Source organism: Halichoeres trimaculatus, unplaced genomic scaffold, assembly GCF_033239565.1.
Source record: "Halichoeres trimaculatus isolate MK-OKI-2021-1 unplaced genomic scaffold, fHalTri1.1 fHalTri1_scaffold_6, whole genome shotgun sequence".
NCBI classification, from domain to species: Eukaryota; Metazoa; Chordata; class Actinopteri; order Labriformes; family Labridae; genus Halichoeres; species Halichoeres trimaculatus.
This window is the reverse complement of record NW_027437184.1, coordinates 15,133,396-15,153,401: the sequence shown is the minus strand read 5'-3', so window position 1 is coordinate 15,153,401 and position 20,006 is coordinate 15,133,396. Positions and strand designations below refer to the sequence as shown.

At 38.4% G+C, this 20,006-nt stretch overlaps 1 protein-coding gene across 1 annotated transcript; it reads right to left on the bottom strand.

Moving 5' to 3' along the window:
- Positions 1-161: 161 nt before the first annotated feature.
- stag2a (STAG2 cohesin complex component a) lies at positions 162-19,159 on the bottom strand. Its single transcript, XM_074672000.1, has 34 exons — positions 18,951-19,159; positions 14,913-15,040; positions 14,688-14,766; positions 13,326-13,484; positions 13,107-13,203; positions 12,938-13,014; positions 12,600-12,804; positions 12,347-12,498; positions 11,367-11,440; positions 11,006-11,129; positions 10,784-10,882; positions 9,921-10,000; positions 9,586-9,693; positions 9,298-9,406; positions 9,007-9,124; positions 8,780-8,883; positions 8,597-8,689; positions 8,418-8,507; positions 8,130-8,333; positions 7,978-8,048; positions 7,805-7,892; positions 6,249-6,329; positions 6,046-6,138; positions 5,760-5,934; positions 5,509-5,648; positions 5,312-5,413; positions 5,056-5,204; positions 4,826-4,954; positions 4,487-4,695; positions 3,976-4,222; positions 3,734-3,844; positions 3,511-3,637; positions 2,725-2,802; positions 162-2,175 (listed from the first exon to the last, which is right to left on the bottom strand). Exons 2-34 carry the CDS (start codon positions 14,954-14,956, stop codon positions 2,152-2,154), a joined length of 3,840 nt encoding a protein of 1,279 aa, XP_074528101.1. The 5' UTR covers positions 14,957-15,040; positions 18,951-19,159; the 3' UTR covers positions 162-2,151.
- Positions 19,160-20,006: the final 847 nt, after the last annotated feature.

Below are 20,006 nucleotides of genomic sequence, written 5' to 3'. Positions count from 1 at the left end.
CAATATCACATTTACAGCTTCTCTTAGTTCGAAATAATAATAATAATGCAATTTCACAGCTTTACGTCAAGAACAACCTTAAAATTAGAGGTTTTATTCTGTTTATTCTTCAGTAATTAAAACGAATCTATAAGAATGCAATGGACAATTTGAAAACAAAATAAATATGTAAATTTTAATACACAAATATTTAAATATGTGTAAACATACAGATGTATGCACATTGTCAGCAGTTCAATGCAAAACAGAAAAGATACCAGATGACACGAAAAATGTAAATTTACAAGAAATTCTCAAAGTGTGTTTTTGACATCCATCACCTAACATGATGGTATGAAATGTATATGGTTGATGCTCCAGACTATATAATCTGTTTCTCCAGTTTGTGTTATTCTGATGAAATTTGGATTGTTTTCTAACAACAAAATTAATGCACTGTTTTCCATTAAGTCTGAATCTGCCAACCAGGCCAATACACAGACAAGAAAATATCTCCACAAATCACTGAAAGACAAACAAAACATTATTTTGTATCTCAAGTTGCAAATTTGAAGGTTATAGTTACATTATAGTTCTTTCCCTAAAATCTCAAGCGAACAGAACCTGCGGATATAAAGAGAGTACTGAACCACAATATATTACACATTTGTAATTGTATAATATACAATTTTGGTGCTATGATAGTAGGCCAAAGGTTTCTAAAACTTTGTACTTTAGAATATTTCTATAACTCTTATACAACCAACAGTGGTACATCAAATAAATTGGCATTTTGAAAATTCCTCTGCACACACACAAAAAAGAAAAAGTAAACGAGTCAGCACACACCTTTCTCAACTGCTGTTCATAACCTTTCCTCAAAAGACTGTAGACATGGCATGTTTGTATTATCAGGTAATATTCAATACTATACAGTAGAGAAAAAAATATTCATTTTGTAGGAGAGATTACATGTTAAAGGTGGATTTAGAAGGTTATGTGTGGCATTGTGTATACTCCCAATATTAAAAAATATTAGATGCAGCTGTCAATCTGTCAAATTCCTGCATTTGAGCTATTCACTACTTCTGCACCCAATCATTATAGAGACATGAAAAGGAAATACAAACAGCTGGCTGTATCTATAGTAACATAATAATTTCATTAAAAAGGGTTATTTCAGCATCTATGTGAAATAACATGATTAGAAACCATTAATTTACATTTGATTGTCATTACAAAATATCTATAAATCAAAGTCATCTATAAGGTATAAAAGCAGAACACATTGAATTTCTAAAAAATACCATCACAAAGAAATCTGAAAATGTCGTATATCATTTGTGGCGAGGCCTTTGAACAGTATGAGACGCCAGTTCACATTATATTTACTGTGTACATGTTTTCATATATGGCTACATGCCACGCCAAAGTCTACAGTTTGAAAGTATGGAAAGTGAACACAACATCACTGACACCTTTAAAATGTGACATAGTCCAATTCAACTGCCTTAAAAGCAGGTCTTAAAAAAGCTTGTGATGTTCAATTGAGTAAACATTGCGTCATAGAGGCATTGATTGTATTATATCCAGGAACATGGCTGTTAAATTACTAGTAAGTTGGAGTCATACCTCTGTGACATAGCGCAGTATCTTAACTGTATTCAAAAGCTTATCACTTTAAGCATCAGGAAGGTGGTGTTGTGTATTTAGCAGGGCTGACATTTCTGTCCACTTGTGTGTGTGAGGTTGTGTTCACCCCTCTTGTATATTGGCCATTACATATTTACACCGAACAACTTTTGTCTGCTGAATGAAAAAGTTTAAAGGTATATATATATTTTGTTTAAGATTCAGTCTGTTATTTTTCTCTCTCCACTCACCTGCCAAAATGTTTCACCTCAGTAGAGGCTCACATTGTGTTGTTTTACATACATTACATTTCTGCTGCAGTGTGTCAAAAGCCCAGTTTGCGAAAAATATCAGGGAAAAAATCAAAGTCAGGCTCTCTCCAAAAGTTTTAACAAAGTATCGAAGAGGCAAACGGTGGTGTCTCAAAAACCCTTTTTAGTAGTCCATTTTCCTCCATTCTGGTTTCCAGTGAGAACAAACATCCACTGTTAACTTTCAAAGATTTCCATTACACAATCTCCTCGATCCATCTGCAATGTTTTAGAACATTGAAACGTTGAGAACCTAAAAGACACAGAAAAAAGTGTTTCAGAACTCAGAATCTTATACGAACTGAAAAATTCAAAAAAATGTTCCTGTAACATTACATTTCCAATTTACTAATTTTATCTTTGTCGTTTGGGTGTTTCCTTTATGTGAAAACAAACATTAAAACAAATTCTTTCATATTTAAACACTAAAGCATCAACATGATAACAGAATTAAGAAAACGTCTCCTGATTTCTGACACAAAGTCTTTTTGCTATCACAGCAGCCTGTCACCCATCACTGCTGCTGTCCTCAGTGGCAAGAGAAACCAGAATTGTATCTGCACATTTATTAAGAGATGATTACAACTCTGAATAATAATGTATACTTTTTTAATTTTAAGAAATCATTCTGTAACTGTTAAAACAGAAAAGTAAAAATGAAAAATGACATTATTTATGTCCTTAAATATTGAGCCATGGAAATGAGTTAACTCAAGATGAAAGGCATGTAAAATTTGAACACATTGCATTTACTTATTTGCTTATAAAGAAGTAAATGGCAAATAGAGGGGAAAACCCTTACTGAATCATCCATGATGGAAGACGGATCAAAGTAGTCTGGCTTTAGCTCGGTTCTTTCTCTTCGGTTCTTTGATGCCGGCTGAAAGATAAATGATCAGTCAGAGCAAATTAAATTAAATGCAACAAAAATAAAGAGACAATACAGCTTTTTAACTTTAGGGCTTTCTAAATCAAGTTGAGTTGGTTTACTTCACCTATTGTGGTTATCAAATGCTCCTTTTCACGCTGAAGTAGTTAACTTGATCACAATGATAATATATGTGACAGAAAAGCCCCTTACATTTCCTGATAATATTTTGCAGAAAAACCACCACAAGACTTTCATTGGGCTTGAAGTGAATGAAATCAGATTTTACTTTTCACAAAGTGGTAATAATTTCTTTGCACGATAAGTTATTACCAGCAGCGTCAAATATCGTCACGTTCAAGATAACTGTGTTTTGTTATTTAATGATTCGTTTGTTGCTCCAAATAATTTTTCAACTTAAGCAGGAGAAAAGTCTGAAAAACCCAAGATTTCTGCTTTGCACTTAACCATGGACAAATACTTTTAACAAATAGCTGCAGAAAAGGATAAATAAAGAGCTAAATATTTTAGTCAGTTGACAAAAGGAACCAAAAACAGAGTTGAAACAGACTAGAAATTGAAATAACATTCATCCACTGTCATGAAACACAACACAAGATAATCAAAAATCCAAGCTGTATGTGTAATGAAGCTTTATACATGCCAACAAGTTGAATATGAAAACATGATGTTGAATGAAATGACCATTCTAAAATTTACCAGATCAATATCCATTGTGTCAAAATCCATGCCCTCATTGATGTCCTCCAAACGATCTTCCGATGACATCATCACATCCTCCACTATGGGCTCTTCATCATCCTCCATGAGGCCAGTGCCCCGACGACTGAGAGGAACACAGAGAAACATGTCAGCAGTAAGAAAAAAGGTTTAGTTTCTTCCAACATATGAAATTTTCTCTGAAGATGTTTCATCATCTCACATGGCTTGCTGCATGTGATTCCTCATCTTGGCATAGTGCATGCTGACCCGCTCCTGCTGCTGACGGGCCTCAGCTTGTTGCCTTTGTGTCAACATCCATGTAACCTGGGTACTGAAGGACAGTGCTCTGTGTTAGACATCACTTTATTGGGCTCCTAGTTTCTAGACACCACAAATAGCAACATTCATGCAGAGTCACATCAAGGTAAAAGAAATCCACATGAGTAAAATAAGGTTTTATACTTGTAATCAACAGCTGTCTGTTGGTGATGGTGCGCCTGCTGCTGCTGCGCCTGCTGAGGAGGCAAAGGCTGATGGGGATGCTGCTCTGCTGCTATGCTGTAGGCAGCTGTGTAGCTGTCTTCTGGTCTCATCTTCTTTGGATCCCTCAGCACAGTGGATGTGAGGTGGGGTGAGTGCATCATTACCGGTGTTTGCACATTCTGCTCGCGGTTCATCCAAACAGCATCACTGCTGCAGCTATTCTCTTCTGCAACACAGATGGACATTCATTTAGTGACACAGCTCCATGCTTTAGCAGACAAGAGGAGAATTACCTCACTAAGTGACCCAAGATAGAAAGGCACATGTATGACTTACTATAGGCAGATACGCATTTTCAGTTTAATCTATTTAAGTTAATAGTTGTCTTGTGTTAACAAAATTAACGTCTGTTAAAAAAAGTTAAATCTATGTTCAGAGGATGTAAAGTACACAAAGTTACTTTTTCAATCATCAATGTGTGGCTGCTTACCTTCAGGCAGTTTCCTTTTGCTTGCAGCAGCTGGTTTAGACTTCTTGCTCCTGACAGTGGAGCCTCGACTGCTGATCCCACTGATGACAGACATGGTGTCATCGTCTGCTCCAGCCTGCAGGGAGTTCCTGTACGAGATGAGGGGCAGCCAGCAGTCCTCTCGCTGCAGGGTCATCTGGAACGTCATGAACCGCTCCAAATACACGTGACTGCAGAAGTATGAGGATTAAAAAAGTGACAGTTACAATCTCTTCAGAGCTCCTCACCAAGACAACACTTTCAACAAAAAAAAAACAACACAAAATAATGGCACGCAGCATCTCTGTAGCTCAAACTTACACTGTTCTCTTGTCCTGTCGCATTAGTTTACTGGAGAACTCGCTCAGGACGTCAAGGAAAGCTAGGTTAAGAGGAGGGCTTCCCTCTCCATGGGGACTTGGCTCCTTAAAGGCAAACTCTATTCCATCCCTAAAGCCAAAACAGATCAAAAGGATTCATGACTTGTAACAGATGAGTTAAGACAACGAGTTTCATGCATGAAGCTTTTGTCCTCCAGCATTGTTACTCACTTATGCAACATGGCGATAGCTTCCCTAGTCTTTAGCTGATCCAGACCAAAAGTCAACGAGAAGCGTCGTGCAAGCTCTTTTATGCCGCAGAAAGCCGATGACGAGCGGTCCACGTTAATGCCATGTTCAGACAACATTTCATTGAATAGCTGCAAAAAGAAGCATGTTTTAAACAGTTACATACAGGCAATTTAACCGACAAAGAGGCACACCCAAAAAGCATACAATAAATATTTTGGCATTTGAAGAATCTTACCGTTTGCAGGCTCAGAACGAGTGTTTTTGCACATTGTATTTTGTCAATTTGTCTGGTTTTACTCATTGTCTCCTTGATGATATCTCCATAGTCGTTATAATACTGAGATGAAACAAGAAGGGGATGGTTCTGTTAAAACGAGGAGCCGAGCAGGAAGAACTCTATATGATGGATATTAAAGAAGTGTTTCAACTTACCCGCATGTACTGTTTAAATATATCTGCTCCTGTGTTCATTTCCACAACATTGTAAATGATTAATTTACAATAGGCAGCTAGAAGGTTTCTTCTCTTGTGCAGAGCCTCAATTTTACTGGCTTCATCATCTGGCTGTCCGTCTGCAAACATAAACATAGTAAACTCATTATAAAAGAACAACAGTTACAGCCTCTGTTGCTTGACTTTAAAATACTGATGAATCCTGTTAATGAGATATGACTGACTCCAACCTGAGCTGTTGTTGTCATCATCCTGATCAATAAAAACTTGATCCAGAATGAAGTTGAGCAGCTCTGCCTGTAAAGAAACATCTGGTGTGTAGACCAGAGGCTCCAGCTGTTCCCGGCCTGAAGACATCATTTGATGGCTGAAGATCAGAACTAGATCGCACAGGATGGTGAAGGCCTGGAATAAACACAGACTTTTAGCATTTTTTTACAATATGTTTAAATCACAATTTCAGAAGATTGAAGAAAAGTTAGGGAGGAAAGAAAAGTTGTGTTAGTGTTTTCCCACCTGCTCTTTGACTGCAGTGTTGATACTGTTTAAGTAACGCTGACACATTAAGCAGAAGGCTCTCATTTGCTTTCTTAAGGTCACCATATCACCCTGATAGGAACAAATGATCTGTTAGTCACACAAGTGCACAACATATACCTAATGAAGTTTGTGCTTTTTTGACACTGAAAATGTCCAGTTTCATGATCCAAGTTCAATACCTTTACCGAGCTGCTGTCGGAAACCTTCGCTAAGTGCCACAGGATGATGTAATGTGTGCACTGCATTGCATGAATCACGATCTGCGAAACAGGAAGCAGACACTTAGGAGGAGCTAATATATTAACAAGTCTGAGCTTTTAATTTACTCAGCAAGGATACAGAGAGATCAGTTAACCCAAGCAGACATCCACACACACACAGCACTAACTGTGATTATAGTCATCCTGGGTCCGCAGGTACATCCAGCTATTAGTAGTGAAAACGGACCGTTTGTACGTTGGTGAAAAAATGATTGGTGTTGTGAATGAGCTAAATCAATGCCCCCCCAAAAGACCCATTAAATTTAATGGCAGTAGATCCCCCACCACTACAGGCGCTAACAGCAGGATTACCACACCTGTTAGGCTGTTTAGAAACGGACCTTGTGTTTATGCAGTACCATTTAAGACAAAATATGTGAAGAGAAAAGGTATCTAGGGATTTAACTACTTCTCTGGAAAACAATGTGGAGTTATTAAGTAATTTTAGAATCAGGAGTCAACACTTTTCAGTCTACAGATGAGACAAGGAAGGCAATCACAGTCTCACCCCGGCAAGGCTCGCTGCCGTCAGTTTTGTAAGTTTGCTTTGCTCTTTGCTTTTTTGTCTAAGTATTTCTAAAATGCGTGTGGCGAAATGTGGAGTTCAGTAAACAACTGCTTATAGAGTTATTCATTGAGTTACTGGGGCATTGCTGCAGTGCTTGTTCTGCAAAGCAGCTGTCATATTGCTTATTTTATTTTTCAGGTCTTCTGCTGTGAGCTTGGAAACCCCACACTCATTTACCCTGTTCAAGCGTTCCCTTCCTCTTTGTTTATCTATGACGACTGACTTGCTAATAACTTCTGTTTGTTTATTCGATATTCTTTGAATAAAATGTCCATTTCTTCTGCTACAAATCTTTTTCTTGATCTTCTCTCAGTGAAACTGTAGCCGGTATGCATGTGCAACTTGCTTTCATGGTGTGATTAGTTAACTGACCAATTATTTGCATTTGTGCACGCAGCTAATTTTAGGGCCAAATGGGCTGTTCCATAATAGTATGTTAAGACTAATGGTCTTGTTTCATGAAATGAATGAAACACGCATACAGGCCCTGCTTATTGACATAGCAGATCAGAAGTCAAATTTCTCTCTTATTCCAAATTTACAGATACAAGTAAATTTTTTTACCCTGAGATGGTGTCAACATGCTTAACACAGAAATGAATTTCAGACCCAGAAAAAAGAATAAATGCCTGTGTTTGTGATTAATTTTGACTTCTAGATGCTTCTTTATCCCACTTTTAGTTTCAGTCAGTAACAGTCCCAAATGTCTGATACTGGGACTCTACAGTATTTGATACACTGCAGAACCCTTACTTAAACCAAGTGTTAAGTTTACATAATGTTTTAAATGCTACAAAAGGCTAAATGAAATGCTACTTAAATAAACCTTAGCAGTACATCTACGTTATGGTGTGATCATAGGGGATCACATCACTGAAAAAAGTAAGAGCAGGTGGAAGAGCAGCACCTGTTCAGGCATATCTCCATTCTGCAGCCCTGTGTTGAGTAGCCTGTAGATGCTGGTGAAAAGATCCCACTTACAGAGGTCATGAGCACTGTAAGCAAAACAACGACAAAATAAATGATACAAAACAAATTCCAAACTACAGTTACATTTTACAAGCATGCAAACTAGCTTACTTGTGAAAAGCACTGATCTTCTTCAGCGTTGATAAAACCTGGTATGCATCATCCTCATCAGGTTCTTCCCCCTGAAAAAAAGGGATGCAACCTGTGAAATTCTCTACATCATCTTTCTGCAGAAACCATAAAAAGGCAAAAAAATCTTCTACCTCCTGCAAGAAGTCCTCAAGGAGTCTGTTGAACTTATCTACAAGCTCATCAAGCAGTTGGGAGCGGGTGATGTCCACACGGTTGTAGATGGTAAACTCCTCATTGCAGAGATAGTGGTATGTGGTGGAGCAGGCTTCTAGGACCTCAGTGTCTGTGTGCTTATCCTGGACCTCCCAGATTTGTCGCAGCAAGGAATCTAAATGCTTTAAAAGAAAGAGAAAATATGTGTCATTTCATGACCTTTTATAACTTTCTCAATAAACCACTGTATTAAAACAGCAACTAACCTTTTCCAACCGTCCAGTGGTGTAGATGTCAAGATCAAAGTACTTTGGTATTTGGAGCAAATTCGTCACCTTATCGATATCAACACAGTACTAAGACAAGAGAAAAGAAGGCAGTTAGGTTTGATGAGTTCAAACCAAACTGTTATCAACTCACAGCCAAACACAAGTTAGAGAAACACCTTTGCCAACAAGAGAGGTAACGCGACGGCAAACATCTCTGTGATCCGGGTCCGATCGTCCAGCTGGGTTTTCTTCTCTTTTGCAGTCAGGACCTTTTCCATGCATAGAAAACATGTTAACAACATGAAAATATTCAGACACATGGTAATAATCTGTTTCAGTCATGACAACCCAACACTCACCCTTTTCCCTGTTCCTCTGCCCACTGGAGGGTGGCACTCACAAGCTTGCCGAATAGCACACAGCATGATCTCCACTAGAGCTGTCTCCTGCCGATCAGTCAAGGCTGCAAACACAAACACAGGGAATTACAGACACGTTTTCAGCTGACAGGGGAAAAACACTTGAAGAAAAAGTTAAAAAGGCATAAAATTTCTGGAGTATTTGTGTGAAGGAAGTGGATCCTCACCCTCCTCTCCTGGCATGGGCTCATCTAGCAGAAGGCTGATCATTGTTTCCCAATCCTTCAGCAGCTCTGACCCGCACTCCCACAGGCTGTCCACCAGGTAGGCCCCATGTTCATGGAGCTGTTAACATCATGCATTTAAGTCACATGAAAATATACAGAAACAAGGCAAAATTTCTAGCTAAAAATGGACAGAAACAGGCCACAAAAGACCAACTTCTCCAGATCTCAGTGGGATTTTTCTTTCAAAAGTGAATGACTAAAATCCAGATGTGAGACACAAAAAAAGATTACCTCGCTCTCCAGGAAAAAGAAGACAGTGGTCTTGATGAGGCTGCCATTGAGGCTTTGCCTCCCCCTTCTGGGAAGTCCTTCCTCCACAGGACCCTGATGGCTGAAGAGCCTACAGTCAGAAAACAGGACAAGACTGTTAGAAATCCCTGAAACAGGCTGGTGGAGTAACCATCTGCTCCGTCTACTTTGATAGATTGCTTTAATAAAGTGATATTTTCCATGGATTTTTCATAATTCCTACTGTGACTTTACATTAATGCAGAAAAAACGATCAGTTCAAACACTTACTTCTTAAACAGAAATTCTCCGGCCGAAACAGCAATGGGTCGGTGTGCTGAGTAAACCAGATGATACACACTCTCACAGTCCTCTGGAGTTAGAACCTCATCACTACTCCTGTTAGATGAAGTGTAGAAATGTACTTAATTCCACTTCATTCAGCCTCTGCCCAATGAATTTTGTGATTGTTGGAGGTGAACTTTTCAAAAATGTCTTTAAATTAATGCAAAGAAAGTTAATTATAAATGTAATTGTTCACAAAGTCCATTCTGTCTTGTTGATTGTTATGAGTATTGAATCATGACATGGTTCACTCAAACTCAACAGCAGGGGTTGTTACTCACTGTAAGATCAGAGTTAGAAGCTTGACAGCTTGCACAGCAACATCATATTCCTTGTCCAGAGTCATAGATACAATGCGGTCCTGTTAAGATTGAGATTATGTTACTTATCGAGATGATCTCACATTCTTGGTCTGATCAAATCTGTATTCATTTTGGTCAGATTTGAAGATATTTAACTCATTGGCTGCCGTTGATGTCTTTTGACTTACACTGTGTTTTTCAACAGGGCGAGCTGGGGGTAGACTAGCTGAGCTTGGCCATCAATGTCAGGGTTCTAAACTAGTGCACTGACAAACTGACCCCTGTAGGTGGCAGCAGTGCTCTCTTTGGATGAGAGCTCAGCATAGATTATGACAAGAGGATGCAAGATGACAGAGAGAGCGAAAGTTGCCATTTGGACAAGTGTAGGCAGCTCACACTCAAACAGAGCATGTGTTGTGATCATGACAGAAATTGGCGAAGGTTATGAAGAGGATCAAAGGATTGAGTTTAAGAGACGCACTAAAAATGAGTCAAAGCTCATAATCTCAGGTGTTTTTGGTGAAAATAGCCTATGCTATATTGGCGATAAATGAAGAATGGAAAAAGTTGAAATCACTTTTTCCAAATGAATAAAGAGAGTTTACTCTTTTTATTGGTAGTTTCATTGTTTAAATAGTCACAGAACACACTGTTCTGTGGTTCTTGAAGGATCAGTCAAAATACTATAGAACGGCTGGCAGTAAAAGGGCTCTCTGCCCTGAAAATGGCTGGCAGCCAATGAGTTAACCTTCAGTCAACAGAGCAAGAGTAAAACCTGTAAATCTGAGTGATGTTGAAGATTTTTTGTGACTGATCTTGAAGTGCTGCAGCTGCTGGCTCACCTTGAAGCGACTTGTGAAGAGCTCCAGCCGTAATCCCAGCTCTCTGTTATGGAACAGACCTTGAAGGGCTGTCAAACACTTCAGCCGCACCTCACCTTGCTGCAGCCACGATAAAATCACATGAAGCATTTACCAGTTTTAAAATCTCAAATTTTGGTGTTGTTTTTTTTTACTTAAATTTAAATCCCAGGTAGATCCTTTGGTACATCTGTGCTAGCTCACCTTATCATGCATTGTCCAGCCAACATACTTCAGGTAACTGTCATTGAGGAAGGCGTCACTGTACAGCTTCATCCACATGCCAATCTCTTCAATACAAATAGCTCTGATTTCAGCAATGGCATCCCTTTGAAAACATAAAAACTGATTACACTTAGACAATAGTCAGTTCTCAAACTCAATGGACTTATGATGGTGCTTGCATTAATCTGACACTAGAGGGTGCCAGCGGGTCGTAACAACACAGAAAGATACAGACTTGATGTGATAGGGCTCAAGTTAAATCAGAGGCATCTCAGTAAAACTCCAGCAGTCACAGTACAAGTGGCATGACAACAAATGTGAAGTCGAGTGGTGTACATACCGATATCTGTGAACAAACACTCCTTTGAAAATGGCATTCATCATGTTCTCAATTTCATCTTGATTTTCTTGAAGCTGAAAAACAAAGAAAGTTTTATGTTAGTTTTCTATCTCTTGATGGCAGTGGTGGTGGTGGTAGAACCTTATTGCTTATGCACAGCCACAACTTTTAGGTATTTTTTATGTAGCAAAATTACACATTTACAATCCAGGGGGATAACTTAACTTTTTTGTGCCCACTTAAGTTTTTGTAGTGTGCTAACTTCTTTAGCTAACAAATTGTTTTAATCAGGGAGTAAAACACTTGACTGTCTAGTTTCACCTACCTTTAACTAAATATTTTGTGCCCCTGTAGATACACACTGTGATCTGTTTGCGGTACTAGATGTGTAATTGATGAAATGGGAAACAATATTATAGAAACTGTAGATATTATCTGAGGCAAGTCCTGTTTGTTTTTACAGTTTTGTAAAAGATGGCCATTAAAAGTTAACATTCTCAGAAATGTAAATTTTTCCACTGAAACAAAGAGAAAGGTTATTATGCTCTGATTTTACAAGCAGACTTGAGATCAAACTGGGCTGTACGTATTCCCTAAACTAGAGTAAGTTTGACATCCCCAAAGTGTTAAAGTGAAACTATTTCCCAAACTCACTGTATTTCTTTTTACTTCGATGGCAGTGCCATCAAGCTCTCCTTTTAATCAAAGTTGATTAATTGAAAGACCATGAAAATGAAAATTATATGAGGAAGTTACAAAAATTGTGCATTACAGTGTATATTGGTCAGTTCTAAAAAAAAAAAATCCAATTTATACTCTAAATCTGTTTCAATTGGCAGCATAAGGATATCAGATGAAAGGCTTGTGTGTGTACACCCTAAACACTTTTTTCATATACTGCAGGCTCCATATGCTTGATGTAGACACATGCAGCATCTTCAGATAAATACTGAGAGTGATAAACTGTAGTTTGTCAGTACCTCTTTCCGCTTCTGTAACAGGAGCTCCAACCTGTCGTTAGCTCTTTTTGCAACAACCTTGTTTCTCTCCGCCTCATACTGTCGCTGTGTGTTGTCCATGTTGATGCTAAGGTTAAGAGCAACGTTCACCAGGGCTGTCATCAACTTCATGGCTGGGAGAGACCACAATAGTTCAAGATGGAACAACAGCACAAGCATTAAGACAGCAGTAGAGTAGAAATCCAAAATTAAAAACATGCCTGTTAAAACTGACCTGCTAGTGTACTCGTGTGTCTGAATGCCCTGACCTGGGAGTCAGACAGGCCAGTAAGCAGAGAGATGACTGTGTCCATCATGTACTCATCATAGATGATACTGTATTGACACTGACGCACAAGAACAGCAATGAAGTCGCAGAAGCTTGTCCTGAATTTCTTCCACTGTGGCCCTGATAGAGTTAATGGATAGTCGCCGCTGTCCTGTTTGATAACACAAGAAGAGAAATTCAGGTTTGCGGGATCACAAGTCTACCAAAGCTCCAGTAATGCTGAGGTCTACAACATAGATTTACAGTGCGATACTAAATGAAAGTAAAAACACAGTCTGTGGCACCTCATCAAACTCCTCTGTCATTTTTCGGATGATTTCAGAGTTTTGCATATGTCTAAACATCTCCCCAGACACAGCACCTGTGTGAAAGATCACATAAAGGCAACATGGATCACCATTTTAAACAGCCTTTGGGGCACTTAAAACACAAATCACTACATTGTATACGTACCTTTGCAGCCAGAGCACTGAATGAAGAAGTTGATTAAATCCAGGAGAGCAATATCCCTGTCGGTTTTGTAGGCCTCAATCCAGTCATCGACGACAGACTAGAAAAAAGCATTACCACAGAATTCAATTCCTTCAACAAACCCACAAAAAATGTTGAACTACAGCACATCTACTTAACAAAGCCCTAAATACAAAACCTTGATCATGTTCTTCTCCTTACCTGTGTGGCACTCTTGCCCAGTTTAACCACCTCGAACAGAGTCATGCTATCGGTCCCATTCTCCTGATGATGACCATTCACCCAGCCAGGACCAGGAGCCTTCCCTGCTCCCCCACCTTTGGCCTTTTCTCCAACTGCCTTCTTCCCCTTCCTGGCTGACTGTGGGGACAAAGATTTGTGATTTAATTTTTAGGTGATGTAGTTTAGTCATCATAACTCTCAGGCCCCAGTGTCTGTAGCTAATTTGCATGTGACACAATTCACCACACTCAGGGTGGGAAGCTCAAAAGCAGTGAAACTGTAAATGAAGAGAATCTGGAGTTTATCTGATATTGGCCAATATCCAATCAAACACCAACTGACATCAATTTCAAAAATCCAAAAGAAAATCAGGTCACATATATGTGATTAGACATGCACCAATCGATCGGTGCCGATTTCCTTAATTTTGGGGGATCGGTGGTTGGCCCATCCTTACATATGAAACTGATCTTATACACCTATGGGAATGTCTGACAGCGACCCAGCCATTGTTGCTTTTTGCTCTGAGACCAAAAACTCAGTACACTTCATTGGGTGTTTAAGTTAAAACATAAAGATTTTATTGTTCCACAGGCATTGTTCAATGATTTTCAAAAAAATAAGATTGGAACATCGAAGGTATATGATGTCAGTTATAAAAAATAAAAATCAGTATCGGCCCAAAACGATATCAGCCGGTCAGGCTTTTTAGAGAACAGTGATCGATGATCAGCCAGAAAATTGTGATCAGTGCACCCCTATTTGTGATTATCACTGATAGATTCTTTTCTGATTGTTTTTGTTTTTATTCATACACACCACTTTGGAGGGGGTTAAATGTGTGCAGCTGTGTGACTTCAAGACTAATTTCGATGTACAATACAGTTTATCTGATCAGATTGAATCACATTGTGTCATATTGTTTCACATCCCCTTCTTTCTCTCACAGTCCACCTCTTGGAGGTTTGGAAGGGGTTGAGCGCGGTTGTTAATAGATGTCTTTGTGCAGTCATTAAACTTACCAACACTGCAACAAATCAGTGCGACATTACAACATCGCCAGAGCATCCCACCCGGGGAGTTTGAATATGGTGAAAAGCTCATCAGTTTATCAGACTATAAATGAGTCCCACTGAGAGACTGAACCACATTCCAGACATGTGATGAAGACAGTGATGTGGCAATAACTCATTTCATGATCAGTCACAGCTGCTGTATAATATCACACTGTTTATACCTGGTGTTAGTGCTGCAGTGTACTGGGAAACAGCCAGCTGTAATCACTGCATTTCATCGTATTAATGCTGGGATTGGCACAAGGTATAAATCTGATCAACATACCAGTCCCTTTCCAGCCTTTGCATATTTGCCATCAGGATCCTCAAGGTCAGTATCTGATGATAACTGAGATTCTGCCTCCCTGTTCATGGCACAGAGAGTCATTACAAACATTAACAGACAGAAAGTACAACATACAGTGTATGATCCAAGTGAAAGCAAACCTGTCTACTGACAAATACAACAGGCACTTTTGCAAGACAGACATCTATGTAGTGTATTACTTACTGGGGGAATTGAAACTCTGTGTGCAAATCCTGCGCTGCTATCATTTCTTTAACATTTTCTGGATATGCTGGAGGAGGTGCTTCTACTGATCCGGACCACAAAAAACAAGCTTTCTTTTCAGATACACCCTAAAAAAAAGACAAAAAAGAAGTTTGTAGATGAATGACACCCTGACACTGGCTGCAATAAATTATTAATTATGCAGGGTTGTGTTCGGAGGCACTTGTTGAACTCAAGAGCAAAGGATATAGACAAAGAAGAAAACACCTTAACAACTGCATTTTCAAACCTGTGTTTGAATAAAGATGGTCATGCAGAGATGCTGTTTTCTATATGAAGGCATATAAATGTTTTAACTCAGTTGGATGAATACAGTCAAAGCAAGGCACTACATTTTTTATGAATCATGTACCTGTGAACACTGACATCCCTGAGTAAGAATGAAAACAAGTAGGTGGATGTTTATTCTTAAGAACAAATACAAATGATGGCTTCTCTCCAGAACATGTACTGAAATGAGAAAACCTGCAAGGCCAGAAATGGCAAACCCAGAATTCTGATCAGCTGCTTCAGTCTCAGTTTGAGCCCTGATATTTCGTGAAATGCCTCACACTGACATAAGATAATGGGACGGTTGAATTAAACACACCCTTATCTCAGACTTCTCCAGTCACAACGTCACCCTAAATTAAAGCACCTGTTAAGTATTTCTGGTAGGGATGGGTAGCAAATTAGGTACTTTTATGGGTACCATCCAAATTCTGTCAATAGTACTGAGTACCAAGTCATGTCAAATCAAATGGTACCATGTCTTTGTACCTAAACAAATTCTTCTGACTGTGAGGGAGCGGTAGAGTCTGTGATTTTCCATGTGCTGGACATGAACACAGCATTGCAAGTTTATAAACTGTAATGTTTTAAGTTGAAAACTTTGAGATTTTACTATTAAACAAATCAATGTTTATTAACATATAGACACACACAAAAGTAACTAACATTTGTACCAGAGAGAACCATTACCGATTGCCAGGTACCAGGCATCAATACGGTATTGTTTCAAATGTGAAAGGTACCCATCCCTAATTACAGGGGGCTCCTAAGTTCACATTAGGTTGAGATGAGATTTACATAGAGCTTCAGTTGGACATGTGCATCCTAACCAAATAGCATTCAATTTTCTTTTTCTTTTTTTCCATTTTGACAATTTTAGAGTAGAGATAAATGAGGTTAAAATTTAAGGACCCAATGTCAAAAATTTAATATAAACTGAAGGTTTGCAGATCCTTCAAACCCTCTATTAGGCTGAAAATAATGCAAAATCAATTGTTGAATTTGAAAAATTTTGTTATTAATGAATAAATACTCATTTTAAATCGGATGCATCTAGCATAACATTTGAGAAAAAATAATACAGAGGCACGTTTATCTTCATGTTGCATCACCTCTTTCATTATCAACTCTCTGCCAATGTTTGTGAACCAGGGAAATCATTTTCTACTTTTTTGACATTGTTCTTTCAGTCTTGCCATAGAATTTCAGATTAGAGTCTCCTTTGTCATATTTTTCATATCATGATGCACCATGTTTTCAATGACTGATAAATATTTTTTAAATAGCATCGTCTGGATGGCAGCATGTGTTGCTCCAAAACTCTGTGCATGTCATTCAGCATTGATGGTGCCGCTACGTAGCTTATATAAGATCACTGATGCTGGATTCTGTACTGTTCACTGAAAACAATCTGAGGTAGTCCCTTTCTTCTTTAAAGCAGGGAACCTGGCATCCATGATTTCCAAAAGAAATGTCAAAGTTGGATCTTTCAGATCAAGATAAGTTTGCACATTGCCTGAGTCCATCTAAGGTTCAGGTTCAGAAGAGTTACCAGTGTTTCTGGGCCCTGTTTATGCATGGTCTTCTCTCAACATAGTACAGTTTGAGACTGTATTTGTGGATGCAGGGACAAGCTGTGTTCCCAGGATATGGTTTTTGAAGTGATTTTGCACCCATGTAGTGCTTTCAACACATAGTCATGGCTGCTTTTTTAAGCAGTACTTTTTCAGAGCCTATACATCAGAGCCTTACAGGGCTAGTTTTTATATTACAGAGATTACTCTTGATCCTCTAATGCTTTAAACAATTTTAAGTGCTGCAGTTTACAAAATCGCCGAATTCATGCAACTCTAAGGTCCTAATAAAAGACAAAATAAAATGTAAATGTTGCATTTGTTTCCCTTACTTTACTGAAAATATACTGAACCAAGAATTCATAACCAACCAAGGTAACATGTTTTGTACTGTTTCACACCCAGTAGCCTGTTGTGGTTCAGTTACTAGGAGTCATTTTGGCCGTCAGCTGGCACTTGTTAAAGTCATAGCAAAAAGAAAAAAAAAAAAAAAAACATTTTTGGGTTGGAAACTAAAAACCCAAATGTTTTTTGCTGTCCAACCCCAAGTGAAATGCTACGAGAAAAGCAAAAGAAGTCAGATGACTTAAGCTATTGTCTCATGTACTGAACAGGACAAAATATTGATAAGGCATCATTCCGTCATCCCGACTTGGATGATATAAATCTCATTATATTAAGAGACATACGTTTTAATTGGAAAAAAATATGCTCTCTGAGAAGATATTCCTTTTTCCTTCACTTAATTTGATACTGGTGTATTGAGATATAAGTGTTTTGTAATATATCTAGAAAAAGTATTATTGTAACATGATATGGTAGCTACTGTGGGTCAAGTATCCTGTATCCTATCATTAGTCAACTCCTCGTTTATATGTGTAAGACTTGTTCACTTGACTTTTTTGTCACACTGTTTTATGATAGTGTGGCTCCTCTTTTCATTAGTAAATAATTTGGCTGTTTATATGGTGTAATGTTTTACCTTCTATAATAGTGTAAACAACTAGAACACAGAGCTATAAGACGGCCTTAGTCATAAATGGTGTCACATTTTGCTTGAGTTACAATATTAAAAAAAAATTAACATAAGAATAAGAATAAAGCACTACAGCTGTACATATTATTGATACACATCGTATTTGGGCAAAAATGTTTTCTGATCTACAATTACAGCTAGGTTCTTGTTGACTGACATAAAGGAGCTAATATTTGAATGCATTCAGCCGGAGTTATGAGTAATGAATGCATTCGCATGCTTGAGTTTAATTTCAACATGCATGGCATATCGGTACAACTATAATACACTGAGGCGCGCGTGTCAGCCAGTCAGTATGGGGAAATACGTGGGGGCGTGTTTACTCAACACTAGCACATCGTAACCAGCGATCTGCAGTGTAAACATGGCGTTGTTTTTGATATAACCAGGCAAATCCTGACTTTGGACTCATGGCATTATAAATACCACGGTTCGTGTGCCAATGTAACTTTTCAAGCCAAGTAACGAAGGTGTAACGTGCACATTATCGCGTGCATATGTCAGTGAGTTGGGAAAGTAAACTCTTAACTTGATACAAACGAGAAGACAGTCAAATAACTTAGCACACGAAGATGTGTACCCCTGAACAACAAACACATCTGCAGATGTTTGTGAGGAGACTTCTGCCCGGACTTGTCTCTCCCTGGCGAGCCTCGTTTGCTACGTCGGCTAAGTAACTCCATGGCTAATACGAGCAAATCTGTGACATGCTCGCCGAGACACTTCCTCTTGGTTACATTTGGATTCCCAGCTCGAAAAAATTTTTCGTACCGTGCTATGAACGTAAGGGTAAATGTTCGTTTTAAAGATTTTGCAATATTAGCAACAACAGCATCAGATAACATGAAGCTCGACTAGCATAGCCGTTCACTTCATTAGCTTTCTAGCTTAACACCTGCTAATGAAACAGCAACTGGTATCTTACCTCGCTGAAATAATGTAATTTCACATTTAACTTTGAAAAAGCCAGGTGTTTCTTTAATGTTACTGGGTTACACCATTGTCAGTTGCTGTATTTTTCCTTTTGAATATCAGCATCAATGACAATTTCCCTGGATGTTAACGTAGCGTTAAGCTATCCGCCATTTTACAACTTACCTCGTTTTAAATCATTGACGGATTGAAACCAATTTATCCAAACGTTGGGAGTTTTGTAAAGAGGATGCTTCGTCAATTTCCTGCAGAAACTGTCATTTCTTAAATACCAAAAATTGTGGATTAATTTGCTAGCTAACGTTGAGAAGCTCCTTGGTGGCTAACATAGCAAGGCACAGTTTGTATTTTCGTTGTTTTAGATGCAGCACACACACCACCTGTCGGCGGCTCGGTGAACTGCAGGTACAAGAGTATATAATGTACCCTGCAGTCAGGGTGCTCTGAGCAGGCTGCTGACTTCTCTCCTGTGTGATCACAGCTTTACTCTCAGCAACAACAAACACGCCAGGGAACAGCAGCAAACAGTTTTAAATTTTCCCGTGTTTGCTGACCCACTGAAAATATCACTGTCTGAGTGATTTTAAGACTGAATTCATCTATATCAGGTAAAAGAAGACCATTCAGCCGTTGATTTTGCACAAATCATGTGACATGCATTTAATTAATTAACTGACAAGTACAGTTGTAATAATTTATTTGTTAAGAAAGTCTTTTAGGAAGCAGATTTTAAATTTTGTTTAAATTATTGCCCCATATAAGCGCAAAACACTGAAATCCGCTCTGCTCATTGTCGAGTTAGATAAAATGAGACTGAATCCTTCTATGTTGAAATTGGATTGATTGATTGGGAAATCATGTTCTAAAATTTGAATTATTTCAATAACTTGTTTTATATATGTTTAAAAAAAAAAAAAGAACTTTTACAGCGTTAGCTGGTTATCTGTTAGGTATTTTTCCATAAGGTATACTTTTTAGATTCTTTTGAGTTATAAGATACTTCTTGTTTATTATTGTTGATAATTTTAGACAAATTTACATCCCCAAGACTCAAATCAATTCAATATTATCAGCAAATGTTTGGATGTTTGACTAATTATTTAATTGGTCTGTACCTTATTTCTTACCTCAAAATGCACTGTATCAGTTGCAACACTTTCTTGGTCTGGTGTGTGTCCCCCACCAGTGGTTTCAGACGTTAAGAGTTACTGTATAGTTTTA

Bases quoted from the DNA above. Each gene is read 5' to 3' on its own strand.
- stag2a (XM_074672000.1), bottom strand. From the start codon at position 14,956: ATGATAGCAGCGCAGGATTTGCACACAGAGTTTCAATTCCCCCA. The intron at 11,441-12,346 runs GTACTGACAAAC...TTTGTTTTTCAG, and splicing joins TGTTACAGAAGCGGAAAGAG to CTTCAAGAAAATCAAGATGA. The intron at 6,330-7,804 runs GTGCTGCTCTTC...CCTGTTTCGCAG, and splicing joins ATGGAGATATGCCTGAACAG to ATCGTGATTCATGCAATGCA.